The 27535-nt window shown below is 44.7% G+C and overlaps 2 protein-coding genes across 7 annotated transcripts; one reads left to right on the top strand and one right to left on the bottom strand.

Moving 5' to 3' along the window:
* Positions 1–230: 230 nt before the first annotated feature.
* Positions 231–7724, bottom strand: dap3 (death associated protein 3). Of its 3 annotated transcripts, none has more exons than XM_026185665.1 (13): positions 7490–7724; positions 7302–7343; positions 7064–7177; positions 6086–6187; positions 5851–5959; positions 5655–5747; positions 5186–5316; positions 4180–4260; positions 1737–1901; positions 1567–1626; positions 1399–1488; positions 451–568; positions 231–367 (listed from the first exon to the last, which is right to left on the bottom strand). In XM_026185665.1, the coding sequence occupies exons 2-13, from the start codon at positions 7338–7340 to the stop codon at positions 282–284; spliced, it is 1188 nt and encodes a 395-aa protein (XP_026041450.1). In that variant the 5' UTR covers positions 7341–7343; positions 7490–7724; the 3' UTR covers positions 231–281. The 3 variants fall into 3 exon arrangements, with proteins under 3 accessions (XP_026041450.1, XP_026041448.1, XP_026041449.1); XM_026185663.1 differs by having other exon boundaries at positions 7522–7724; XM_026185664.1 differs by having other exon boundaries at positions 7533–7724.
* Positions 7725–11958: 4234 nt separating this feature from the next.
* Positions 11959–25188, top strand: LOC113031341 (histone-lysine N-methyltransferase ASH1L). 4 transcript variants are annotated; one of them, XM_026183332.1, is made up of 14 exons: positions 11960–12282; positions 14975–15868; positions 16778–20945; positions 22285–22636; positions 22794–22967; positions 23077–23171; positions 23256–23329; positions 23416–23461; positions 23572–23612; positions 23712–23782; positions 23886–24067; positions 24579–24670; positions 24787–24929; positions 25010–25188. In XM_026183332.1, the coding sequence occupies exons 2-13, from the start codon at positions 15188–15190 to the stop codon at positions 24913–24915; spliced, it is 6105 nt and encodes a 2034-aa protein (XP_026039117.1). In that variant the 5' UTR covers positions 11960–12282; positions 14975–15187; the 3' UTR covers positions 24916–24929; positions 25010–25188. The 4 variants fall into 4 exon arrangements, 3 of the variants coding, with proteins under 3 accessions (XP_026039118.1, XP_026039119.1, XP_026039117.1); XR_003273720.1 differs by lacking the exon at positions 25010–25188 and having other exon boundaries at positions 11959–12282; positions 23886–24062; positions 24787–24853; XM_026183333.1 differs by lacking the exons at positions 24787–24929; positions 25010–25188 and having other exon boundaries at positions 11959–12282; positions 23886–24080; positions 24579–24642.
* Positions 25189–27535: the final 2347 nt, after the last annotated feature.

The following is a 27535-nucleotide window of genomic DNA, read 5'->3' as shown; positions in this document are numbered from 1 at the left end:
ACAGAAATTGAGGATTTCGGACCACATAAGATCAAAGTGCTGACAAAACCAAAAGCACTATTTTCTTTATTTTAACATTTTATTATCAAAGTAGCACGCATGCATCATAGTTTACAACAGTATACATATTACAGACATGGACACATGTATGTTTTTGTATTTCTAGTAGACCGATACTGTGTGTGTGTGTGTGTGTGTATGTGTGTGTGTGTGTGTGTGTGTGTGTGTGTGTGTGTGTATGTGTGTGTGTGTGTGAGAGAGATTTTAATCTGTTTGCATCCTCATAAGAAGCCACAAATTCTGTCCAACATTGATGGATTCTTGTTGCTCAAGAAGACGAGTTCTTTTTTCCCTTCCTCAGTTCGACCTGATTAGAGGAAAAAAATTAAAATATTAGAAACACAGCCTAAATTACGTGTTATTAGTGTCACCATCACCATCCTCGCTCACTCTGTGGGTGCTGCAGCCAGTGGCGGTCCATATAGTAGAGGCAACAGCTCTCAAACTCCTTCTCGCTGTAGTTGGGCACAGAAACTGGAATGAATGGATCCATGCTGTCAAACCCCCTCTGATGATGAAAACACAAACAGAACACAAAACATCAAATCTCACTTTCAACCATGTTTAAAGCCTTTCAATACAGCTGATGATCACTTACATACTGACAATAACTTACAATAGAAAAATAGAGAACGTATGAATCATCATAAAAATGCAAAACATGCACTGCAGGCTCTAACAAATATCAGTCTTTACATAAGATAGATGCACTAAAGGGGAAAAAAATCAATAATGCACATTTCTAAATATGAATTAATGCATTTAAAAGAAAAGAAAAAGTTCAGGTCAAGCCCACACAGTGTGAACTTACATCACCAACAGAATGTTTTACGAGCCTGCTTTGAGTTTTATTGTTTAATCGTTATCCAAAGTAAGAAGTGGGCGACAGAGATGGATTTATCGGTCCATCTGCAAATGAATCTTGTGACACGCATACATCAGACAAATATGGCTGTGATGAACAGAACGGACTGCATTGGCACAGTCACGCTGTATAACTGCAAAACTGAACCCAGCGAGCAGAATGGGAACAGTAACAGAAGCATTCACATTCATGCTGCTGCATAGAAGAGCCAGCTTACTAAAGAAAGAGGGCGTGTATGCACTAAACAAAGAATAAGATTCATCCTTTGTTGACAAATGTCACAAGAAATCTGTTTTCTGACAATATTGCTGGTTATGCAGCATGATTTGATGCTCACAGACAACAAAATGTTGCTCAGTCTGCAATTTCCTGACTAATAGCCGAAACTGAAAATGACAAGCAAAGACTAATCTGCCGTCACTGCTTGAGGGCGAGTGCTACAGATAATAAAGCACAATCAAATGACCTCTAACCTCTCCGAGCAGCTCTTGAGGCAAGTAGGCAGATTTGGGGGTGTAGAGCGATCCCGTCTGGGACAGAGTGGCGATAATGGCGCCTCCAGTCTAAAACGAGAGAGAGAGAGCGTTAATGGAAAATCTCTTCAACGTAATATTCTCGTAAACACCTTGTGCTCTTCTCACCCAGTCGTTCCTCATGAGCTTCCTCAGGTTATAAATCAAAGTGAGCTCCTCTGGATCGACCTGATAACAGTGAGAAAGTGAGACGCATGAGATTTTCCATCTGTGGCAAACGTAGAAGAAGCCTGAAAACATCTTTGAGGAATAACAGGACTCTATATGTGTCTTCTCACAGCACTCTTATCCTCCTTCTTGATGGTGGATCTTCCCCACAGGCCATTGACACCATCCACTGCCACGGCCAAGTGGAAGTCTGAACCCGGTTGCCCGCTTTGCAGCCTCAGCTCCTTCATCACCGCCCCCACAACATCACTGCTGCTCTTCACACGAGATATACCCTAGAGTGATGCAATACCATTTGTTATGGAAGCAAAATCAAGAATATAAATAACAGTAACTCTGCAGCAGAAGAAAATCTGAGTTATTGTAGCGTGTGGGTGGGACGGGGAAGCCTGTAAACATCCAGCTGTTTGATACAGAAGCCAAAAGAAGAAAGGAAAAAAAACCTGGCTACCCGTCTGTCTACTCGCTGTTGTAGGATAATTGCTTAATATAAGCTTTATCCATATATATGACAAGCTTACCCCTACATTTAAAGAAAAAAAGAAAAAAAAAAAAAAGAAGAAAAAAAAAAAATATATATATATATACAGTGGGGCAAAAAAGTATTTAGTCAGCCACCGATTGTGCAAGTTCCCCCACTTAAAATGATGACAGAGGTCAGTAATTTGCACCAGAGGTACACTTCAACTGTGAGAGACAGAATGTGAAAAAAAAATCCATGAATTCACATGGTAGGATTTGTAAAGAATTTATTCGTAAATCAGGGTGGAAAATAAGTATTTGGTCAATAACAAAAATACAACTCAATACTTTGTAACATAACCTTTGTTGGCAATAACAGAGGTCAAACGTTTACTATAGGTCTTTACCAGGTTTGCACACACAGTAGCTGGTATTTTGGCCCATTCCTCCATGCAGATCTTCTCGAGAGCAGTGATGTTTTGGGGCTGTCGCCGAGCAACACGGACTTTCAACTCCCGCCACAGATTTTCTATGGGGTTGAGGTCTGGAGACTGGCTAGGCCACTCCAGGACTTTCAAATGCTTCTTACGGAGCCACTCCTTTGTTGCCCGGGCGGTGTGTTTTGGATCATTGTCATATTGGAAGACCCAGCCTCGTTTCATCTTCAAAGTTCTCACTGATGGAAGGAGGTTTTGGCTCAAAATCTCACGATACATGGCCCCATTCATTCTGTCCTTAACACGGATCAGTCGTCCTGTCCCCTTGGCAGAAAAACAGCCCCATAGCATGATGTTTCCACCCCCATGCTTCACAGTAGGTATGGTGTTCTTGGGATGCAACTCAGTATTCTTCTTCCTCCAAACACGACGAGTTGAGTTTATACCAAAAAGTTCTACTTTGGTTTCATCTGACCACATGACATTCTCCCAATCCTCTGCTGTATCATCCATGTGCTCTCTGGCAAACTTCAGACGGGCCTGGACATGCACTGGCTTCAGCAGCGGAACATGTCTGGCACTGCGGGATTTGATTCCCTGCCGTTGTAGTGTGTTACTGATGGTGACCTTTGTTACTTTGGTCCCAGCTCTCTGCAGGTCATTCACCAGGTCCCCCCGTGTGGTTCTGGGATCTTTGCTCACCGTTCTCATGATCATTTTGACCCCACGGGATGAGATCTTGCGTGGAGCCCCAGATCAAGGGAGATTATCAGTGGTCTTGTATGTCTTCCATTTTCTGATGATTGCTCCCACAGTTGATTTTTTCACACCAAGCTGCTTGCCTATTGTAGATTCACTCTTCCCAGTCTGGTGCAGGTCTACAATACTTTTCCTGGTGTCCTTCGAAAGATCTTTGGTCTTGGCCATGGCGGAGTTTGGAGTCTGACTGTTTGAGGCTGTGGACAGGTGTCTTTTATACAGATGATGAGTTCAAACAGGTGCCATTCATACAGGTAACGAGTGGGGGACAGAAAAGCTTCTTACAGAAGACGTTACAGGTCTGTGAGAGCCAGAGATTTTCCATGTTTGAGGTGACCAAATACTTATTTTCCACCCTGATTTACGAATAAATTCTTTACAAATCCTACCATGTGAATTCATGGATTTTTTTTTCAAATTCTGTCTCTCACAGTTGAAGTGTACCTCTGGTGCAAATTACTGACCTCTGTCATCATTTTAAGTGGGGGAACTTGCACAATCGGTGGCTGACTAAATACTTTTTTGCCCCACTGTATATATATATATATATATATATATATATATATATATATATGCACCATCTTTTAAAGAAATGGGAATAATGAGACAACTGATACAAGTGGGAAATTGACAAGCTGCATATAAATTCCTGCAGCATTTGTCAGCATGCATGGTGCAAAAGTATTGTTCTGATCCATCAGTGCTCAGTTCATTCGCTATTGATCTCCAGCAAGCACAGGCAAGGTGAAAGATGAAACTTTAATGACCTGTGTGTTGGGAATCAGTCAGGCAGGACAAAAGAATCAGTAACAGGATGATGAAAATGTTTTGGAGGGTAAACACAAATCCTCTAAACAACAGAACTCCCACTTATTTGTACAGAGGGAGGACTCACCTGATCCACCAGCTCTCCTAGCAGACTTCCCTCCTCGGTGAACTCTCTCTTTGTCCACATGTAGCGATGCTTTGTCTTTATCTGGCAAAGAAACAGAAACATTAAACTCTCATCATTTCTATTTGAATTCCTCACCAGACTTTTACCCAACCCTTTCAATGTTTCTCATAGTTTTAGATTTGCTACCTTGAACTACTTTTATGCCCACTTGCATATGTGCACCTGCAATATATACTGAATCTCCTCCAGTGTGTTCAAATGGCAACCTTAGGGTTTTATTTTGAGAAAGAAGTGAAAGTCAGAGGAGAACAGATCTGGTGTGTAGGGTAGATGAGGAGCCAAGATTGTGTTAGTGTAGACAGAAACTTCCTGCCATGGTGAAATCACAGATTCATAAGTACAAGTAGTCAGAACAGAACATCGTAAAAATGGAAGTGGTCTGGACGTGCATAAGGAGAAGACTTGAAGACGGAATCTAACGAAGGAAAATTTAAGCCAGTTATAGTAATTTTCAAGTTTGGTGGTTACATATGGGTACATATATTTACTATTTATAGACATTTTTTTTCTAGGGGGGTGCATTTAGTAGAAAGGACAGTATAGATTAGCCATTAAAGTAGGGACAGAAAGAGGGCGAGTGGCTGGAAGTGAATGAAGTGGACTGGGATCCAAACTACTGGATCAATAATGATCACAGTTTATGGCACACGGGTCGTCTGCTCAACCAGGTGTGCTATTGGTGGAACATTTTTTCTTTAAAATGTTACACAAGTTTGGATGAAGACCATCGCTGAAATTTACATGCTACAGGAACCTGTGTCTCCATGTCAAACATACCATTTTCCGGGGTAAAGACGGGTAGATTTAAATGGTGTCATTTAATAACTTAAGTTAGTCCTAAACTACATCAAAGCCAGTACTTGTCCAGCTTATTGATAAGCCTTTATCTCACTTTGAATACTCAAAGTACTCTAAATACTGCGTATTACTGTGTCCATATTGTTACCTTTGAAAGGAAGCGTTCGTTGGTGAGCCTGAAGTTGCGTAACCATGTCGTGGCTTGTAATGGCTGATCAAAGCGAGACGCGTTATAGGATGAAGGCAGCAGCTCCTTACAGTTCTTCACCCATTGATGAGCTGCGCGAGCAAAGAAGATACTGATCGTTAACTTCTCACGAAGGAGATGCAGCGATTGTGAAATAATATATTCATCATTAAAAATAAATAAATAGGTTTAAAGACCTTTAAACCGACACCACACTCTTTCTGAACGACTAATACATTTATCATTGGATTTGCAAGCAGGGTGGTTGAAAGTTGATCGCATACAACAGAAAAACATCACTAAAGGTCATTTTATTTGCTGACAGGTTGATGCCAGTCAACGAGCCACATAACAGGCCATTGAATCAGCGCATCCCAAACACTTTCTTACTGTTTACTAATCAGACATTTAGCCGGTGTGTCTGTCTCACCATCAGGAATATGAAGCACCAGCCATCCCTGTGTGTAGCAGAAGTGGACAGCGTGACAGAGAGAAATCGTCTTCCCAGTACCCTTCTGCCCATCTGAACACCTTGATAAGGACAACGACTGCTTTAATCAGGATCAAGAGCTAGAGTGCGTTCACTTTTCTGTAAGCGGCAGCGCAGGTGTGTTTCTGAAGGATACAAAATAAATATCGCAGAGCAGGTTTGCTGTAGTCTGTTTTTTTCAGGTAAGAGATGACCTCAAGGCTTGGCTGCCTCACCATGATGCAAGCTTCGTTAAATGTCTTCACCTAAAACCATGGAGAAGAATTTATCAGTGCTGCTTAAATCATTTAAGAAAAACTACACTGTAATCTACAAACAAGGTCACATTTGTAACTTTTCTATGCAGATCTCACATCCAAGGATGAACTTACCTGTTGCTGATAGCGCCAAGGGAGGCCTGAAGGGAACAGCGTGCGGATATGTGCAGAGGGCAGAGTGTAGTACTGTCCGATGTGCGTCTCTGAATGACATGCCTGGAAGGAAACGCAGGTCAAACTCATAAGCTTTTTTCAGTCATTTCAATTAAAGGGACAACAAATTCCAAATATCTGATTTAAGAAGAAGCAATGCAGTCGCATTTCTATAAAAGCTGCAACAAAATGTTTTTAAATTGGATCTTTGTCAGTTGCTCAGCAACCCTCAGATTGCCCTAAACAGAAATATATACTCGTCCTCTATATAACAACATTTTATCCACCATCCTGTAACCATTTTCACCGTATAAATCTCAATCTGGCTGTAATGGTCACGAACGAGTTCTCATGCAGTTCATGCAGCACAAACAAAAATCTTCAGGACAGCAGAAGAAAGAATGAAACACCGTAAAATGAAGACTGACAATGCTCACTGACAAATCTTTTGAACAGACACCAAATTCTGTGAGTGCGTCGCTTTTCAAGGCAACACATTTATGCAACATAACCTGAACGTAAAAGAAATTCAGCTAGATCAAACACAATTTCCTCTATTCAGAAAAATAACAACTTATAGTAAAAAAAAAAAAAAAGGAAAAAAAGGAACAAACACTAATAAATGTAAAGTCTAACATGTGGCTTTTGACCTGAAATAGAAGATAATGCGTTTTCTTTTTGTTTGTTTTTTCATTTTGGTAAGTTTGGACCTTTTGTTTGCTATAGCTGATTTTTAGTCTTAAAAAATTTTTAAAAATAAAGATTTGTGTTTAAATAATTTTCCCTTCAGTGTGTTGAACGGCAGTGGTGGTTTGTTCATCTGTTTTGCTTTTCTTTGTTAAGTTAATGTTGGGCAGGTACATGTTTAATAGACTAATGATTCAACACTTATCCCAACAACACGAGTATGAATCCAGCTTTGCCTCATGTCTTGCTTACCGGGTCGCTCTCCGGTGTCCTGAAGACTGAGAAAGGTTCCGGTTCCGAGTCTACAGCCACAGCCTCCTGCTGCTGCCTGCGTCCACCGCTGTGAAGGGACCTTACGTGGGTTACCTGCAACATTTTGCCACAACAGCTGTTAGTAAAAACATTTTTGACCTGACAGTTTTGACAATAAAGTGAAATATTTAAGTACTGTCCAGGTTACGAAGAAGCAGCTTCTAAAGCCTATCCTCACCGTTGGCCGTAGCCTTGAGGACAATCTGTGAAGAGCCATGACCTGAAACAGGGTGGACAGAGAGAAACAATTCAAAACGCCAGGATATATAAACACACACCAGTGTCCTGTAACCTTGCATAAACAGTTAGCTAACAGCTAGCTGTGTCGTTCTGCAGACACGTATGTAATAAGTAACGGGAACGAACCCAGAGCCGCGCGGACGCTGAAAGCTGCTCACCTGCGACTCACTTCATTAAATGTTCAGTGAGGAAGACTTCGACAAACGTCATCTGCTGAAAAGGCTCTCCAGACTCCGGTCACGGAAAGTAAATACTGCACAAACCGAGCCGATGTCAATGTGCCAGACCTGTCATGGACACCGCCATCATGCTGCACACAAAGGAAGTGACGTGACGCGGTGGTTTAGCCAATCAGACCGCACGAGGCGAGGCGACAACAAATGAGGAAAATGGAGTTTATCAGACTTTGGCGTTTGGCCTCTGATAATTACGGTACAGTTATTATGACTGTTTAATACATTATAAAGGGTAAAGACAGTGATCTTTAAAGCATTAGATATATCCCTGTTCTCCGGATTTAGGTAAGATTAACAGCAACGGTACAGTCATCTCAGTTAACCATCAGATTAGTTGCCTGGAGATTAAACAAAAAAAGTTACAAGGCTCGTGATGAATAGTCATGATGAGAAATTAATCAGCTAAATGTCTTTGCTCATGCAATATACTTCGTGTTCTTCTTTAGGGATCACCTCTGCAGATCATCTGTCTCCATCTCAACCTATCCTTAGCATCCTCCTCTGTCACATCAACCCTCTGCGTGTACTCCTTCACTACATCCACCAATCTTGAGGTCTTCCTCTTTTCCTCCTGCCTGGCAGCTTCATACTCTGCATCCTTTGTCCAGTATATCCCTCCTCTGCACATGTTCGAACCATCTCAGCCTTGTCTCTCCAACTTTGTCTCCACCTGCTCAACCTGAGCTTTCCTGTTTATATACTCATTTCTGATCTTTTTCATTCTTCAGTGAAAATCTGAGCATCTGCAACTCTCCCACCTCCAGCTGTCTTTTTGTCACTGCTACCATACATCATAAGAGATAAAGATAAAAATGTGTATTTGCAATTTGGAGACATACACTAAGGTCTAGGTAACTCTTAGAGATTAGAGTCAAAGTCAAATAAATACTCTATAAATATATATCTCTTTATGGTGTATAAAACAGTGCACACTAAGGTTTTTGTTTGTTGTTGTTGTGTTTGTTTAAAAAAATATATATATAGAAAAGAAGTAACATGTAAATTAGTTTCAGCTATGAGACGGTAGTTCCCAAATTCCAGTGTAGTATGAGAAAAATATTGCACAGTCATTTAGATATTTACTCCACATTGAAATGTGTATTGCATAGGAATATATATTGCACTAAGTAAATGAGATTTTGTATGTTTTAGTTTGTCTCTATGTTTGCTTTGCCATCAGTCTCATTACTATCTTCTAAACCTTCCCTTTCACTCTTGCTGCTGTCCTTCTGTCACAAATCACCCCAGAGACTCATCTCCCCTCACTCCATCCTCTCTGCATGCTATTCTTCACCTCTCTTGTGCACTGTCTGTGGCTTTGAATCATTGATCCCATGTATTTCAATTCACCAAGTCACCACCTTGACTACCTCTGCTCCTTGCAGCATCATCTTTCCTTCTATTGCCCTCTCATCCACACACATCTATTTTGTCTTGTTTCTACTGGCTTTCATTCCTCTTTTCTCCAGAGCACACTTGCACCACTCTAGACTCTCTTTCCCCTGCTCCATGCTCTATAAACCACAGTGTTGCCTGCAAACATCAGTCCACAGAGACTTCTGTCTTACCTTATTTTTCAGCCTGTCCATCCAAACTACAAACAAAAAAGGGCCTCAGAGATGATTTCCGATGTTATTCCTCCGACACCCCGAACCCATTTGTCACCTACTCCACACCTCATCATTGTCTTGCTGTCCTCGTGCTTGTCCTGCGTGAGGATATGCCTCCTTCTCCTCTCTTGACAACCTATCGTATACTTTCTCTAGATCTACAAAGATACAGTAAAACTCCTTCTGACCTTCTCTATACTTCTTCATCAACACCCTCAAAGCAAACATCATGTCCCCACCTCTCCTCTTAACCTAGCTTCAGCAACTCTTTCCCGTAACTTTATGGTGCATTTCATCAGCTTTAACCCTCTGTGGTTACTACAGTTCTGCACTTCACCTTTGTTCTTGAAAATCAGTACCAATGCACTTCTCTGTTTCTCAGTCATCCTCTCACTCTCCAAGATTGCGTTAAAGAATCTGGTAAAAAAAAAAAGAAAGAAAGAAAAAAGTCCACTCTCATCTTTCCTAGACATCCCATACTTTTACAGGCTTGTCATCTGGACCAACCACCTTTCTACTCTTCATCCTCTTTATAGCAGCTCTTCTGAAATCTAATCTTCTGAAATTCCTGATCCACTAACTTTCCTCCATCTGTCCTCCTCTCTCTCTCATTTCCGTTATTCACAAGCTTCTCAAAGTACTTCTTCCATCATCTCAACACTCTGTCTTCACTCTTAAATAAATTTTTATCTCTGACTTTATTTCTTCTGTATGTTTTATCCTTTAGGTCAGAGTATCAGAGTCCTCCCCTGGACACAGTTTCACTAATTTGCCCTTGTATTTTGTGTCTGTTTGTATAACATAAAAAAAAAATATTATTTTCTTAGTTTTATTAATTGGACTTGCAATTAGTATGCTGATTTTTTTTTGTTTTGCTCTATGGTCTACTGTGTGCAGATTTGCGTCTACCCACAATCACAGGAAAATTGCTCCCATGAAAGACCAAATTTTCTGTACGGCAATGCTCATTTCTTTAGTAATTAACTAAGAATGCCCTGCATTATCACCTATTTTATAATGTGTTTGACAATGAAAGGTTCTGAACATTTAGAACTTATGCAGGTGTTTGAAACGGATCAAGTATTCACTTTTTATCGCAACGACAGCAACAAAACCTTATTGCTGATTAAATTAAGTGTGCAAAGCATATCTCTCTTATCTTTAGTGCTCGTTGTGAATAATCTTGAAAGCTTACGCTCTCATTATGCATACATGCTATAGGCATCTTATAGACATGGATGTTTGTGTCTCTAAGCATCTCTAGGACTCTGATATTTGTCTATCTCAATGTGATCAAAGTTTTTATGCGACTTTTTGAGCATAAATTCAGTTCCGCATTGATTTTCTTTTGCTCTCGTTTTTTCTAGTCATTCGCACCAATGCAGGTATTTAATGAGCATTTCAATTGTTAAACTTTAATCACTTTGATCGACTTTAGTTCGACTTTATTTTCCCAGTTGTTCACGTTATAACGAGTACACTGATCCTAAAATAGACGAGCGCTGTCGTTAACATTTAAAATAAGGTTGCGTTGAAACTGACTGACATACAGAGATCCTGGCTTCAGTATCAGTCGAATAAATCTGGACCCTTTTTATTCGAAATAATGTTTGACAGAGAATTTAAAAAAAACAAAGCAAACAACAAGCAAAACTCGGTTGTGTCACAAGGGTTAGACAACAACTTTTTCCCAGGAGGCCCAGAGAGCCTGAAGGACTTTTTGGTTTGTAAAAATTTGCGTGCTTGTTAATTGGACTTAAAACTTACGGGGGCAAACATCTATCTGCTTTTTGTCACATATTCCTTACATGGTGCGTGTTTTCAGGACTTTTAGTGCTACTAACAAATTCAGGATCATACAGACGTGCGCGGTCAGGTGCAGTCTGCAGTGTGTTTAATGGTTATTTAGAGGTCACGGTGTAAACAGTGTGTAGCGAATAGGAGGCACGGGGGCTCCCCAAATCTTATATGCGTATCAGGACCTAACAGTGGACTAAACTCTTTGGAGAATATACCGCTTCTACTGCCAAATAAATCATTACTATACTGTAATTATATATCTGTGACTGTTGTTTTTAGCACTACTAATTATGACTGTGTTCTCATATTAACACACTTCTGCAAATGTTTCATGTTCAAATTGTGTGCTTTTTATTATTTGGGGGAAATGTTACCAAACGCGCGGTAAACAGCTCTCACGTATCAACTTTTACCATCCCCGCGTGCCTCTCCCACTCGCGTAAAGCCGAATCTTGTATTGCATGACGCGACGCAACTTTTCGGCTGCTCCCCAAAATCCTACCAGCAGCCTACTTTCGCCAAGTCGTCGCCATTTTATTAAGCGCCTAAATAGCCCTCCCCGATCGCCTGTTATGAACCGCAATGAGATCCTGTGCTGTATCCACCGTTTTATCTCCTCCTCTGGCCACATGAAAATGGCCACGCAGTTGCATTCCCGCACATCCAACAACCCCTCTGCGCTGCCAGCCCTGTACCCCGAGCACACACACACACACACACACACACACACACACACACACACACACACACACACACACACACACACACACACAAGCACGCACACACACGCAGCTGCAGCCTTCAGCCCGTCGCCACGACACGTTAGCAGGCTGTGCGCATACGAGAGCACAATCTGAGCCATTATAACTGGCGGGAGCGGTGTAACTCCCCCCCCCCTCCCCCCGAGAGAGAGAGAGCGAGCGAGAAAGAGAGAGGGGGGTAGAGAGAGAAGTAGGCAAAAAAATAAAAAAAATAAGATCCAGCGTAACCAGTCCGCCACCTAGCTGCGGAGACGCGCCGACGGAGATCCGTCGACTGTATGATTATGAAAACACCCGCGCCAATGTTGTTGCACAGTAGGCTCTGCGCTCTGATGGGACTGAAACTCGGTTTTAGGGGGTGTTTTAACCTCCGCTGGCCTTAGTTATGTAATCAAAGCAACATCTAATGCACCAAAAAGCCGTGGATCGCCGCTGGTGCGAAAGGGGAGAGCAGGACAGCAACACCTTAACCTCCTGCCTAAACGCAGTTGGCTCTGGGACGCGCTCTCGGGGTAAGTAGCCTACGTAGCCTTATTACTGCTTGTCATGGCAGTCCGTATTAATGCGTGCAGGCCTGTCATCATCAGCGGGCTCAAAGCGCAGCAGGTTAAGAATTTTGTGCATCCGCTTTGCGCTAATTTTATCCCTTGTTGCCGAGTGTGTTTCCCTCCCCTCTGTTCTCCCCGCACGGTGATATTTCTTATTTCAATGTTGCTGACACCAGCAGAAGGACTGGCAGAGGACAGATAGAAGAGAGAGAGAGCGAGAGAGAGGAGAGGCGGGGAGGGGGGGCTGAGGAAAAAGGTGGCTCGGTACTAATCCGCACCAGCACAAACACTACCAGCAAGCACATTTTTTCGTGCTACGTAGCCTCCCACTTCCATGTTGAGTTTGAAACGTGCAGCTGGGTCATGTTTTAGGGCGCGTAGATGTGCGATATGTCTCAAAATAGGAGACAGGAGTGACGACAACAACAACACGTGCATGTGTGTATCATTTGTAAGTGCGACAGCATCAGGCGGGTAGTGATTTTCCGAGGTGCGCAAAGTCATTATGGAGAAGGAAGCTCCTGTTGACGTCCTCGGTAAACCAGTGATAGGTTGCTCCAGTGCGGTAACACCCCCACTGCCCATACTGTATCTACAGTAGCAACATCAGTGAGCCTACGCAGCTGCGACCCGGGTACACAATGTACGGCCAACGCACTAACTAGAGGGAAAGTGTGTGTGCGTGTGCGCGTCTGAGGAGGGGGACTCACGTGAGAAACTTCCCCGTACGCTTACCGCGAGGCTTCGTGGTTCAGTGATTTCAGATGCCATCACAGGGGCCCAATTTCCAGCTGGGCTCATGCTGTTGTCAGGCAGATGATAATAGTGTTGTAGTTATCGATGATAACGCTGTCATGGGATGGTGATGATGGCTGGAAATATGGTGGGCCATTATCATGATTTAATCGTTGCTTCGGCGCTCCCGAGCCACCGCACTGACTACAGTGTCAAGTCAACCCATCATCCTGTCACTGGAAATAGCTTCTGGTCTAATGTTAGAATAATTTTGAGTTATGTGTGAGAGGTATAGTTCTGGAGACTATAAAAAGCCATTAGTATGCACTCTGACTGATGCTGAATGGGCTTGCCCTTTTAAGTCTGAAAACCTGCCACTCTGGCTCTCCTCTTATGGCGAGTTTTCACAAACAGGTTTGTAACTCATACTGCTTGTGCTCACGGCCCCTCTGCACAGGCTTCTGGAGTGGACTTGATAATAAAAGTTGCCGCAGTTAAGTTCAAGAGGACCACTGTCCACCTCTACGCTCATTTTCTTTCATTGTAAGGAGGACTGGTCTTGGAAATGCTTTCCAAAACTGTTACATAACAGCGGTTACTGAAACAGATGTTGATTTGAGCTTCTATGATTTGGGTGTGGAGGGAGGGACCAAGAGGCACGAGAGATAGCCCACTGAGCTCTTAAATGAAAACATTATCTGAGATGCTCTCGTAAGTCTAAGGGGGCAGTTCAGAGCGCTGAGAGACAGATGAGCTATTTCATAAGAGGCGCTCAGGAGAGAGCTGCAAGAATGCTTGCCCGGGTGTGTTTTATTAGAAAATGGATGAGTGTCTCCCTTAATGAGGGAGAGCGAATAATGAAGGAAGCATGACAGAAAGATGCTGCTTCCCTTCGACACGTTGAAAAGCGGTCTGGAAACACCACGAATGAGAGTGAAAGTTTTTTCCTGGTGAGGAGAATGTTATTTTAGGGTGTGTTACTTCACTATAATGTCACATTAAAGGGCCATTTACAATGGGGGTCAATGAAAAGCTTACTTGACTTAGAGGAAGCAATGGGAGGAGGAGGAATTTGCGCTCCTTTCCAAAAATAAGTTTTACCCTTTCCTACGGATTTGTGTTACCACTACTGAAAGGGGAGGAGGGGAACAGTCGGACTGTGAATGGAGAGATTTAAGTTGGAGAGAAGGAAAAGAACGACAAGGAAGAGGAAATATGGTTCTGATTAACATGGATACAGTGTATGAGTTGACCATTTTACTGTGTGGTCTACACACACACACACACACAGAGTGAGAGAGAGAGAGAGTGGAGGGACTAATAGAGAATGCATGCAAAAGCTTACTGCCAAACATGAAAAGGGGAGTTTCGGAGAGAAAAGAAAGTACAGCAGCGGGAAGGGTGGGAGGAGGAGTGCTTGTGGGAGTAGCTGAGAACAGAAGGCGCAAAGACAGTGGAGGGAGCAGGGGAGGAGACTGGATCAAGTGTTTGAATTAGCCAGAAGCTGATTGATTGATAGATTGATTTGCGGAGAGACACGGGAAGGATTACGACATAAGTGAAAAGTGTAGAGGTTTGGGGTGTGTTCGCTGTCTTTTAGCTCCATCGATATTTGCGGATTGTCGGAGCGAACTAGCCCAGGCTGTTTTTTTGGGGGGAATGTAAGTCAGTCTTCCAGCTAATGCCGACATTCTGGGAATCAGCAACGTTGATTGGCCTCCTGGGTTTTCTGGATGATGAGATCATCTCTGTGGACACAGACTTTAGCACCTCGCTACAGCTGCCTGAAGGAAGGGGACTTTCCCCTCAATTCCTGTACTGCTGCTGTTCAACATCTTAGCTCACTGAAATGACTAATCACTGGCCTCTCTATCTTTCTGTCTTTTCTTCCACTTTCCTTCTGCCTTTTACTCTGTCTCAGTGTAACTGTAAAGGACATCAGAGAGACCTTCCCTTGCCGGATGAAGGTACAGAGCTGCACTTGGACTCTTACTGGATCTTTTTTTTTTGTGACCCTTGTGATCGACACCTGCATTCTGCTCTTCACCCTTGACCCCACCAACCCCACTGGAGTCGTTTTAAAGTGTTGTACTGGTAACCTCACAGCATCCTACTTCTCCCCCCGACTTCTCTGATGGACCAGAGAGTGAAGGGGGGAACCCCTCCGACCACAGCCTCCACTCTGGACCCCGCCTCTGCACCTGAAGACTCTGAGCAGGACCAAGTGGCAGAGAAAAAGAGGAGAGGGGAAGTAGAGAATGGCGAGGCAGTGGGAAAAAAGGAGGAGGACAAAAAGGGAGGAGGAAGAAAGAGAGAAGGAGACAAGGGGGCAGTGCTAGAGCTGCTCATCGAGGGGCGCTGTGGCAGCGTGGGGCAGCAACAGCTTCAGCTCTCTGGCAGAGAGGCCAGCTGCCCCGAGGGGAATGTAAGAGTCCGAATTGGTCTCCAAACCAAGCGCACCAAGAAACCGCCCAAGATCTTGGAGAGCTACGTCTGCAAGCCCACCATCAGGACCTATCAGAGACAAGGCAGGGGGGGTTTGCTAAAGGGCGATGGAGAAGGAGGGGGAGCGGGCCAGCAGAGTAAAACCAGCTCTGCCCCAGACGAAGCAAACAGAGAGCAACACTCAGGCTTGGATGCTGTCCAGACCACATCCAAACAAACTGCATCTGCTGCTTCACCACCAGTTACATCATCAATACCGTTGTTGTCTTCGTCATCACAGTCACTGTCGCTGTCACCGACATTTTCTACAGCTTCCAGCCCGGCCTCTGTCCCTGTCGTAACCAGCCAAGGGACGAAGTCTGCCAAACAGGTAAGTTAAGGACAAGGCCTCACATATGTACAGCGTTCCTCATGTCAGTTGCCAACAGATTGCCCTTTTTTAAGGGGATTAATAAAGTTGATCTGAATCTGAATAAATCTGCAATTAGCTGAAGTTAGCTTGAGAAATGGCACCTTTGTGCTTTGTTTAGGCTTTTTACAGCTAACCACCATTCTCATAGAGTCTTTGATGTGGTGCAAAATCACCCAGCATTGAGCTCACTTGTAATATCTATCTAACAGCCATTGTCTCAATCCTGAAACTCAAGCAGTGCATTTTAAAAACAGACCTATAAATAGGACAACAGCACGGCAACCGCTTGGAGTTATTACAGACACTGGCCCATCAGTCCTTATGACAATCACCCAAGGGAAAGCTTATAGCTTTAGCTGCACAAACGCCACTCAAGCTACAGCATACCAAAATTACAGAACAAGTATGAAATGTCAAGCCTTCTCATCTGTATTAGTGGCAATTTATAGCCACCAATAGCAAGGCTTTCTCTCCCTCTCTTTCTGTCTCTGCTTGGCTCTCTATATCTGTCCCTCTCTTCTATTTTTACATCCCCTCTTTTCTCTACCTGCTCTCATTTATCTTTCACTCCCCCTCGGTCCCTGTCCCACTCCCTTCCTCTCCGTTTCTCTGCCTTTGTATTTCTCCTCTCTTTGTCAACCCCATTCCTGTTTCCACTCTCTCCTCCTCAGTGTGCCCTCGTTTCTCTGCTTGATTGAGTCGTTTTTATCTTCACTGTCCTTTTTAATGGGGAACAATAACAAAAGAATTTCAGTTACTGTCTCTTTTTCATTGTCCGTCACTGTTGTTGACAGCAAACTAAAAGATGCCTATGACAGAGATTTGCTTTTTTCTTTCTTTCTTTTTTCTCTGTTTTTCATCTCTCAGGTTCCTATCAAGCTGGCCGATAAGACAGAGGGGAATTCATCTGAGAAAGTGAAGAAAGACAAATCTCAGAGCGTCAATGGCCAGCCCGTCCTTGCAGGACCCAAACCCTGCTCACCCACAACAGACCAGGCAGCTTCAACTACTCCTTCCAGCCCATGCATCCAGACGCAGTCTCCACTGGAAACCAGGAATGATGAAAACACCTCCAAGAAGCATAATGGTTTGGTACAGACAACCAAACAGAAGGGCCTGTCCAATGGGAAAGGCTCCTCTAACATTCTTGGCACTCCTACTTCATCCAAAGTCAAAGTTGGAAAACACAGCACTTCCACCTCTACTTCTTCCATGGACTCTTCAACAAGACCTCTAGTCTCCACTGGTTCCCATAAAGAACTTAGCCTTTCCAATAAGAGCAGGCCAGAATCTCCCTCCTATCCCTCAATTACCCCAAAACCGCAGTCATCCCCCGCTGTGGAACTCTCTGTCCAATCCCAAGGTCACGATCCCTCTGTAGAGCACCCGCTGGAGAAAAAGAGAGAGAAAGAGAGAAAAGCAAAAAAAGAGAAACGCAAAGACAAGAAGTCGAAGCGAGATAGGCTGGAGGCTGATAAAGCAAAAAACGAGGGCAGAAAGGAGGAGGGTAAGAAGAAGAAAAAGGAAAAAGGGAAGGATGGGAAATCGAGACATGGAAAAGAAAAGGATGAACGACATAGAAGTGATGATATACGGAAGGATGATCTAAAGAGTGACAGAGGAAAGGTTGAGAAAAAGAGGGATAAGCTCAGCCCAGACAGACAAAGAATAGAGGATAACAGTGCAAAATGTGGGGAAACTGCTGACAACGGCAAGCTAGATAAAACCTGCAAATTAGTGAATACAGGCAGACCAGATGAGAAGGAGAAGACAGATGACAGTTGCAAGTCAGTTACACAAGCTGAGGCAGCAACAACAACAGGTGACACGAGTAAATCAAAAGAACAGGACGTCTCGAGACATTCAACAGTGCCTCCAAGCCACCCCTCCTCTTCTGCTCCTCCCCCTGTGCCCACGCCTTCTGCCCATTCTCCCATTTCTCCCCCTTCTTCCCCACAAGAGCAGGATAGCCGACCGCTCAAAAAACGTAAAGCCAGAAGGCCCAGCTGGACCAAGCTGGTGCACCGGGCTCAGAGAGTGGAAAATCAGGAAGCTCCTTCTGATTCACTACAAAATCCTTTACTGAGTTTCACCCAGAACACCAAGACGCCCCTTCCTGCCAAAGCCACTATTCAGCAGAGTGATGAGTCACACCCAGCAACCTCTGGCTCCCTAACCAGCAGCTCCTCCCCAGTGTCTTCTGCAACCAAACCTCCAACCCCAAAGCAGAATCACCCCACATCAGAATCCAGCCCCCCTTCTTCCAGAAACCCCATAAACACGGCCCGAAAAAGGGGTCGTCCTAAATCCTACAGCTCTAGTTTAGACGAACCTCCCCCTCAGCTTACTCCAAACGATATCGCAACTGAGGTGCCTCTCCGGGGCTGTGACGGAGTTCCGAAAGCCCCTGTGCTGGAGCCAAGTGCAATACTACAGTGTGTGGCTCAGTCTAAATCCAGCCCCAAGAAGCGTGGCCGGCCTCCCAAACGACCTTTCCCCGAGGAGGCGAGTGGAGATGCACTAAATCACGCTGATCATACAGTGAGTGGTAAAGATTTTCACCCCCCTGAAAAGGGAAACAGGCAGCTAAAGCTCAGGAGGCTGATTAATGAGATGAAGAAAAGAAAGAAGAGGAGATTTCACAAAGTAATGCTGTCTGGGTATTTAGGAAAGGAAGGAAGGGCAGGAGAGGCAGCAGATGGTGAGACTTCTCAGAGAATGTGTAAATCGATAGAGGCTACAACAGTACACACACTCTCAGCCCTGTCCTCCTCCTTTGGAAGTAAGCTAGGCCCTCAGATCAATGTGAGCAAGAGGGGGACCATCTACATGGGCAAGAGGCGAGGACGCAAGCCTAAATCCCAAACCGCCAACCTAAATTCAAACTCCCAGAACTCCACTCACTCCTCTCTGTTTACCAGTCCCTCAGAAACTTCTCTCTTCTCGACTAACCAACCCCAGCCTCCTCCGTCTCACCCGTTTCCCTCCCCATCTCTTACTCACTCCAGTGGGGCCCAGAGTCCTTACAGTGAGGGCAGCCTCGCAGAACCAACATCCTCCCTACTTTTTCCTCACCCCTTCTACCTCCCCTCCCCATCCTCCTCCTGTACCTCCCCCCGTCCTCCCTCCTCCTCATCGCTCTCTCCCTTTGTGAAGAAGAGCTGTCCATGTCAGGGAAGGCATCACTTCCCCTTTCACCAGTCTTCATGTAAGCTCTCTTGCCCCACCCCTCCACTGCATCACACACCTGGCTCTCCTGGCCACCTGAAAGAGGCCACCCCGTCCCCGAGGAGTGAATCACACAGCGAAGAGACCCTGCCCAGCGACAGCGGGATCGGAACAGACAACAACAGCGTCTCTGAGCGAGGGGAGATGAGGGGACCTCGGGGCGTGTTGAGGATGGGTCAGGGGTCAGGAGCGATTCTAGGTGGTCAAAGGCACCTTTCTTCCATCATGGACTGTCCCTCTCCAGTCTCTTTGCCTCTGTCTCACATCCCCAGACACACCAACCCCATGGCCAACTCAAATACCATGGAGCGGCACAGAGACCGACATCGACACAGGCGCAGGGATTACGATTGTTCTCCTTCCTGTACCTGCTTGTGTCCCTGCCCCTGTCCAGGACACAACAAGTGCACTCATTCGGACTATTATTCCTGTGTTGGGCACAATGCACTGAAGAGACAGAAAAATAAACACAAGAAGAAGCACCAGCAGCTGCACATGCAGGACCCAGAGTTTCTGGCCGAACTCGAAGACTTAATCAGTCAGTTCAGCGAGGTACATATCGGACGGCGTAGCTGGGCGAGGACAGGACTGGGACAAGGCTTTGATGGGAGTGCGAATGCTGCCGGAGGAAGGCGACATCATTCCTCCTCTTCCCACCGCTCCAACATTTTCAGGATCAATCTAAATGGCTTCTACTCTCCTCACCCGTCATCTTTCTCTGCTAATCCCACGTTCTCCCCGCAGCCTTTCTACCCTTGCCACTGCAACAGAAAGCCAGACCGCAGGCAATGCGGCTGCCCTTCAAAGTTTCAGGAGACCATTGAGAATATGGGCTTCTACAACAGCTATCCCACAACCACAACACTTTACCACCACCTCCCCTCCTACACGCTTCCATCTCCCCACCAGTATGCCCCTCATCAGCCCCACCACGCCCACTTTCTCCTTAATCCACCTAGGTTTCACAGGCGGAGGAGTAGGCTGCTGAGGGAGGGAGCTTTAGGAGGGGAAATCGAAGGGGATATCGGGGTAGGCAGTGGAGGACGGCCACACCTCGGCTCAGGGTTCGCATCCGGCTTCTTTTACGGCTGCGGGAGGAGTGAACACAAACACAAACATAAACATCGTCACAGGCACTGCGAACGAGACGTGGACGAGGAGGAGGAGATACACGAGGACGAGGAGGAAGATGGAGTGGAACGAGAGGGGCTGGCCTGCTCAAAGTCAAGGTTGGGGTTCGTTTTGGGGCAAGGAGAAGGAGGAAGGAAAGTGGCAAGGGGAACAGGGAGCATGCTGGGTAAAGAATCAACTTGGCTGCGTGAGAATGGAAATGATTCCTTTTCCGCTGTCGCTGCTGCCGCTGCTGCCGCTGCTGCCGCTGCCTCATCGTCATCGTCCGCAGACAGGTACAAACACACTTCGCTCACGTCACTGGGGCTGGGATCCTCTCACCTGTCTTCATTCGGAGGAGGATGGGGCGGCCTGGGTCAGAGCTGGGCGAAATTTGGGAGTCTGGGAGCTACAGCGTTCGGAAACTCAAACCCCAGCTGGAGAGGCTTCACCGGAGACCAGCATGCAGGAAGACTGATCGCGTCGGACGGCGAGGACGAAGATGGGGACGAGGATGTTCAAGAGTCGCATCTGTACACGACGTCCCCATCGCCGACACACACCAACCTGTTCACGTCTGCTGCCATAGCAACAGGAGGGAGGGGTCTGAGCAGTGGATTGGCCATTAGGAATCAAGGAAATGTAGAGAGGTCGTGGAGGAGACACGAACCGGCGTGGACAGAGAGGAGAGACGCAGGTGAGGGTGCATGAATGATTTGATCTCTGACAAGTCTTTGCTTTCACCCGATCGATCAGTGTGAGGCTGCGATCGCATGACAGCGTGACTGTGCTGATGAATGCTACAGAAATCTCCACTGAGAGCATTTTGAGTTTTGCGAATAGGCTGTTGTGTTCTGCTACTGTGTCAACGGCGGAGAATATGAATATATAGGATACTGACAGTAATCTAGATAAAGCAGGGAATCTATCATCAAATGTACCTACCACTGAAATATGACAGCAGCGAGCAAATCATGACAGCTAGCTGAGTGAATAAGATTTATGCCAAGAGCTTCTTTCCACTTGCACGGTATGACAGATTTTTATATTTGTGCAATGTGGAGATGAAACTGTGCTACCAGTAGTGTCCCCAGTATAGGGACAGCGCTGCTTTTTCTCAGGTGTTGTTAAGCCATGCATCAAAAGCCTGGAGGGTGTTTGAGAGGAAATCAGACTCCATTCTTTTTATAGCTAATTTCAGACTCTCTCTGCTGTGCGAGAGACGATGCCTGACACAAACACACAGCCTCTCAGCAACCACTATCTGCTGGAATTTTTATAAAGTGTTATAGCAGGAGAGCAGCGTCTTGATGGGAATCTGCCAGAAAATCTTTGAAATCTTCCTGGTCGGCAGTGAACCACACGCTGTTGCAGCCTAGGGCTACCCAGTGAGAACAGTCATTAGTTAACCACCAGATTGGCTATTTAAAGATTGGCCTATCCCTCACTGCTGCCCAACAAGGCCTATTTGACTTGGAAAAATCCAATAAGGAAAGAGTGGTCAGTCTTGTCACTGGCAGTGGAAAATGGAACAAAAAGACGAATGACCTCAGAGAGATGGATAAAGGAATAGCACAGAGGTCAGACGAGGGGCAAAGGAAAAATGTTTTTGCAAGCGGAGGAATACATTTGACATCCGTTCGCCGTCTGTAGCTGCTGAGCTTTCTGGGGTTGTATTTCACAGTAACCGAATTTGTAAAAAATAAATAGTGTGCTTAGTGCATATTTGTGCATGCTCACTGAAAAAGTATGCATGATGCACCGTGTTTATGTCTGTTTTTCTTTTCCTTGTTTTTTGTGGCGTGCATAAATCACTTTTTAATGTGTTTCCCAGAAGTGAAATGGTCAGAGGAAATGTTGTGACTCACCTAATGTGCGGCCTATGTGCATGACTCAGCCTAGACTGGCCTCACCTCACACCTCCTGCCGGCTCAATCACAGATCCACATCTGTCTCATTTCCTCTCCACCACTTACACCCCACCCTCCCCTCATGCCTCCGACTGCCCCCCCCCCTTGTTATTTCGATGACTTCAGGTTTACAAGGTGACTCGAGAAGCCGAGGGCAGCAGAAAAGTGTGCCAACGTCAGACAGCGCGGCGCTGAAGAACAAAAGAAGGCCAGGACGGCCCAGGAAGCACCCGCTGCCCTCCTCTGTGTCCTCCCTCGCGCACTTATCTGCAACGCCGTCCATGTCCTCACCTGAAATCTTGCCAGGACACAGCCACGTCAGAGATGAGAGAGAAGTGGGAGGGAGAACAGAAGAAAGACTGCCAGAGAGAGACAGGGGAGGAGGCGACACGGCGCAGCAGGTGACGGAGTCGGAGCTGCAGGCCAAGAGGAAGAGAGGACGGAAGAGAAAACACAGTGACTCGCCCTGTCATCAGAGGTAAACACCTGAGCTGGTTGACTTGAAAATTCAATACAACCACTCACTACTGTCCTATTAACCCATCGTTTTCAGCACTGTGTGCTAAACCAGTGCCTTTCTCTCTTTCTTTTCCCTCTCTATCATTCTATCTCTCTCTTTGTGCTTTCCTTTTTAGTGTCGCTGAGGATAAATCCGAGTGCGACGCCCTCCCTGAATGTTTTAGCCAGTCAGACGTCGACCAGGCTCCGCCCCAACCCGTAACCATCCAAAGAGAGGAAAAGGCCGATGGTCCTCCCAGGAAGAAATTCCTGAGGGCAGGTCTTTACTCTGATGATTACAAAACTACAGAGTGAGTTGACTGAATCCATAAACAAACTATTATAATGGGGTTTTTTTTCCGTTATCTGTTTTATATTTTTTGTTTGTTTGTTTAAATATTTATTATGCATCTTTCCTAGCCCCCCCTCCCAAACCCAGAAGAACTGCAAAGAGAACATGGAGTACACGCCAGGGGAGAACGAGTACACCCTTTTACCTGCTCCCATCCATGTCGGTGAGTATATAAGAAAATGTAAACACTGCTAGTGTGTACTATGTTCTTGTAGTAATGCAGCTAAGCTCACTTTATCTTCTTCAGGGAAGTACCTGAGGCTAAAAAGAATTAATTTCCAGCTGCCCTATGATGTGATGTGGCTCTGGCAGCACAACCAGGTACAGTCACACCAGATCAGACTTTGCAGGGCACAAGCTTTTAAAAAAATGTCCTTGGATCTAACTTTCATGTTGTTTGGTTACAGCTTCACCGACAGCCTGCTGTCCCCCTGAAGAGGAAGCGGCGTTACTGTGAGTCGCCGCTATTACAGTGTTACAGCAGTTGTTAGATGTCGTCAGGTTTAGCTGACTTGCCGGATAATTTCTTTCTTACCGTGTTTCTTTCTCTCTGATTCACTCAGGCCGGCTGAAAGAGAGGACTGCATCATATCAGCAGACAGCGGTGAGTTTTTTGTGGCTCGTGGTTATTTGATTCCAGTGATGAATGTTTTTGCAATAATCTGTCCCGAAGCTTACGCGCGTCTCTGCATTTATTGTAAAGGAGGAGAGCTCCAGTGACATTACCAGCTTGTTCCCGCACCTCGACATGGAGCCTTTGACCAGCAGCGAGAGGTACGGAAAGTACACGACGATTCGCGTTTCACATTAAACTATTTGTTGCGATATTATTGAACTAATGTCAGCAGTTCATGTTTCTCCATTTGTGCCGGGCCAGGAGCTTTGTGGTGAAGCACCATGTGTTCCTTGTGAGGAACTGGGAGCTGGTGAGAGACAGACAAATCCGGATGAGAATAGAGAGGGAGAGAGAACGAGACGCAGAGGGGGAGGGAGAGGAGGGCGACTCACGACATCTGTCCTGTGAAGGAGCCAATGGGGACGACAGCCACATCAAGTCAGGTCCATGAAGCAAGTGTGTGTGTTAGTTTTTGTTTCTGTAGGTGTTCGTGTATGCCCCCGTGTATGTGGTTTAAACTCTATACATTTTCATTTCTACCGACTTCTTTCGGCGTCTTGTGTTGTGTCTTTTCCTCCACGTGTGCATGTATGTGTACGTGTGTGCCGTACAGACCGCCGTCCTCACAACTGGCTTGTCTCTGCATATCATACTCAGCAACAAAAACTAAGTGGTTTTCCAACCACAGAATTCAGCCTGCAGAAATGTTTCCCCATTTCTGTCATCCACCGCTGGTGTCCAAGAACCCAGCAGGCATCAACTTTCCCCATTAACAGTGAAACCACACACAGTTTCCATCAAAGACTCCATGACTGATTGCAGATAGAAATCAAGGGGAAATAAGGACACTTGCATAATTAGAGACATTTCTGTAAAAGAAACGAGCGCAGTTTTCATTTCCTCCTACGTCGCCTTCACTAACATACAGAAAACTCTTTGGCCTTTGACCCTCAGATCATCCAGTGGGGGTGGAAGTGACGGTTATCAGCAGTGACCCCCCCCACCAAAGTCAGGACACCTCCAGCTCGTTCACTGCCAGCCCCTGTGTGAGTCAACAAATCTACAAACATTAAAATATATATATATATATTAACAATGCAAAAATTCCACAAGGATAAAAAATCTGCTTTTGAAATTAACTGTGCATACTTGTTCACTCCAGCCCACCAAAACCCACAGCAGACATGAGGAGGAGGGAGAGGAAGAAAAACAAGGGGAAGGAGAAGTTTGCAGCAGAGAACAGAGGAGGAAACGGCTGAATGATTTACTTTTGAACCTGCAGCATTCATAAGCTAAAAAGAGGGGGTAAGTGAAACGTCTGCCGCTGAAGCAGAAGCCAGAAGTATGTGTACTATTTAGCTGACAGTATCTTTTCTTTTGTGTAGGTGGGACCACTCTGAGAAAGGGACCAGGACCCACCACTGGACAGATGAACTGATGTCACAACGCTGCTGTTAACAATGGCAGTCCCGCAGAGAAGAAGCGAGAAAAAGGAGACGAGATCTGGCGAATTATACCAGCTGAAAATGCAAAAGAAAGACATCTCAAACGCTGACAGATGAGTGTGTTGATCCTAGCTTTCTGAAGGGCATCCACATCAAGGATGAAACCATGGCAACACATCTTTTGTCCAAGCGGTGAGGGATGAGAGAAACGGAGATAGACTGTCCCGTATGAAAGAAAGAAAGAAAAAGAAAGAAAGAAACAGACCAGCTGAAATGAATTTGCACTAGTGCTGATTGAACAAGCACACTAAAGACTGTATGTATGCTGAGTGGACACACTATAAACACACACATACTGTACACTTTGATTGCTCTTACTTCAGCACCTTAAGCAAATTTGGGAAAGACGGACATTGCAGGGGAGTTTGGATATGGACTTATATGGTACTCAGCATTTCAGCTCCGACGTTTCCAAGAGACGAGGAGCTCGCAGGCTGCCCAGAGCAATACAAAATGTAGCCTGGGCCCTAAGTAGGTCAAAATTGAACGCTCATTTAGTTGGTAAGCTTTCAAAGTCACATTGCACCTTTGGGAAAATGACACGAGAGGAGACGTGAGCCAGTTAAAAGCTGTTGAGACAGTGTTAGGGGGTTTTCTTCACTTTATCAAGACAGTGTCTGCTATGTACCAGTGAATAGGCAGGGGAGGGGGTGGGCTTAGTGATAGGAATTTTGGCATCGCTGCAAGAGAATTTCTAATGAGGTTTTAAGAAAGAAGTTATTTTTTGGAGAAAAAACAAAGACAGCTTGAGTCGTGTCCGCTAAAAGAAATGGACGAAATATATTCACGATAGGAATGTTTATTGTTAACTATTTTCAGTATTGCTTCTGAGGGAGGAGAGGTGGACGTGTAAAAAGTGTTTTTGTTTACTTCAGACTGCCTTTGAGAATGTTTCACTCTTTGCTTCAGAGCATTGACAATCAGAATGTCCTCGGCAGGAGGGAGGAAGGAGAGCGGAAAGGGAATGAGAATCGATTTGCCCCAAATGCTCTGTAGAAGTGCCATGTTGTCTTGTGTACGTACCTAAGCGAACTCATGCAGTCTTTAAAAGCAATATCTCCTCTGATAAGGACTATATAAGAACTTCCTTTTTAAGATAAACTAAGAAAAAGAAAAAAAAAAGTTGTGAATATTTGAAGATTGGAGGTCATTTTTCTGTACAGATGCAAAGTAGTTTGTTCTCATCTTAGGAACATCGGGCTAATCCACTTATTGGAAGTAACATAAGCGTTTAGTTACGTGTGAATGTACAGTACATCGAGAGACCTGTTTTCTTTCTGTCAGCAGTAGCGTGTAAAATTAGTATTATACACAATACAGTCTGGATTATACATGAAAGTTAATAAACCTTTCATTTTACTAAGATGTTTTTAAGAAACTATACAGCTGACCAATATATCAGACATTTTCCCTTAAAGTTGACTATGATTGTATATGATTTATTTTGTTTTTTGTAGGACATAACTTGTCTGTTTGGTTTGTTTGGGTTTTCTTTTATTGGTTGTTTTTATTTGATTTTCTTTAGCCGAGCGTTACTTTTGTTTTTGGTCAGACAATCAGTGACAGTGACTTAGTTTTTCCAGTGTTACATTTCTGCTCTCTTTCAGTAGTGTGGCTTCTAATAACAAGCCAAGAAAGTGCAATTTCTTTGACTGTTTACATACTGTATGTATATTTTTCCCTCTTTCCTTTTTTAAACTAAGAGCACTACATTATTGCCAGTGGATGATTAACTTTATAGCAAAGGTACACGTAAAGAGTTATTTATCTAGTTTGCATGACATGTAACCTTTGCCTGTTGCCTCTGATAATGTGCTTAAAAAAACAAACAAAAAAAACAGTGATAACTCAACGCCATAGAATGTCAGCTCAAACTTTTTGCCTCTGTATCCATAATAATAAAAGCATTTTATGTCTACTAGTACTAAACCCTGAATGCTCGTGGTGTCTCAGCTTAAAGACCTCCTTCTTGCTTTGTTTACTATAAGGGGACGGGGGTTAGCTCAAGCTGATTAACATCAGCTTGAGCTAACAGTGCTATCTAGTGGCGTTAGATTGTATATCTCACAATGTGTTGTCCTCCATAATGACCCACAAAGGAGGACGCTACCACAGAAACGGTTACAAGATGGGGGAGGGCTGCAGCTCGCCCTGGAGACGTTTTCTCCTCTTTCTGCCCTTCAGAACGTCCAAAAGACACCCAGAGATCTTGATCTGAGTAAATAAAGTGGGAAGATTATGATTTCTCAGGAGCTTAAAAAAGTTTTTGTGTTTTTTTTATTATTGTTGTTGTTTTTACAGGATACTACATTATGAGCTTTCCTCATTTCCTCTGTAATCTTGCACATTTCAGACATCAACAAATAAATGAAATGCAATCGATATTAAGAAACATGCAAAGTCCAT

The sequence above is a fragment of the Astatotilapia calliptera genome, chromosome 11, assembly GCF_900246225.1.
Source record: "Astatotilapia calliptera chromosome 11, fAstCal1.2, whole genome shotgun sequence".
Lineage (NCBI taxonomy): Eukaryota > Metazoa > Chordata > Actinopteri > Cichliformes > Cichlidae > Astatotilapia > Astatotilapia calliptera.
This window is presented reverse-complemented; position numbering and strand designations above follow the sequence as displayed.

Excerpts from the sequence above, each read along its gene's own strand:
- LOC113031341 (XM_026183332.1), top strand. The coding sequence starts at position 15,188 with ATGGACCAGAGAGTGAAGGGGGGAACCCCTCCGACCACAGCCTCCACT. Across the intron at positions 23,172-23,255 it reads ACCTGCTCCCATCCATGTCG|GGAAGTACCTGAGGCTAAAA; the intron begins GTGAGTATATAA and ends TATCTTCTTCAG. Across the intron at positions 23,613-23,711 it reads CATCATATCAGCAGACAGCG|GAGGAGAGCTCCAGTGACAT; the intron begins GTGAGTTTTTTG and ends TTTATTGTAAAG.
- dap3 (XM_026185665.1), bottom strand. The coding sequence starts at position 7,340 with ATGGCTCTTCACAGATTGTCCTCAAGGCTACGGCCAACG. Across the intron at positions 6,188-7,063 it reads GGACACCGGAGAGCGACCCG|GCATGTCATTCAGAGACGCA; the intron begins GTAAGCAAGACA and ends GTTTCCTTCCAG. Across the intron at positions 5,960-6,085 it reads CTTGGCGCTATCAGCAACAG|GTGAAGACATTTAACGAAGC; the intron begins GTAAGTTCATCC and ends CCATGGTTTTAG.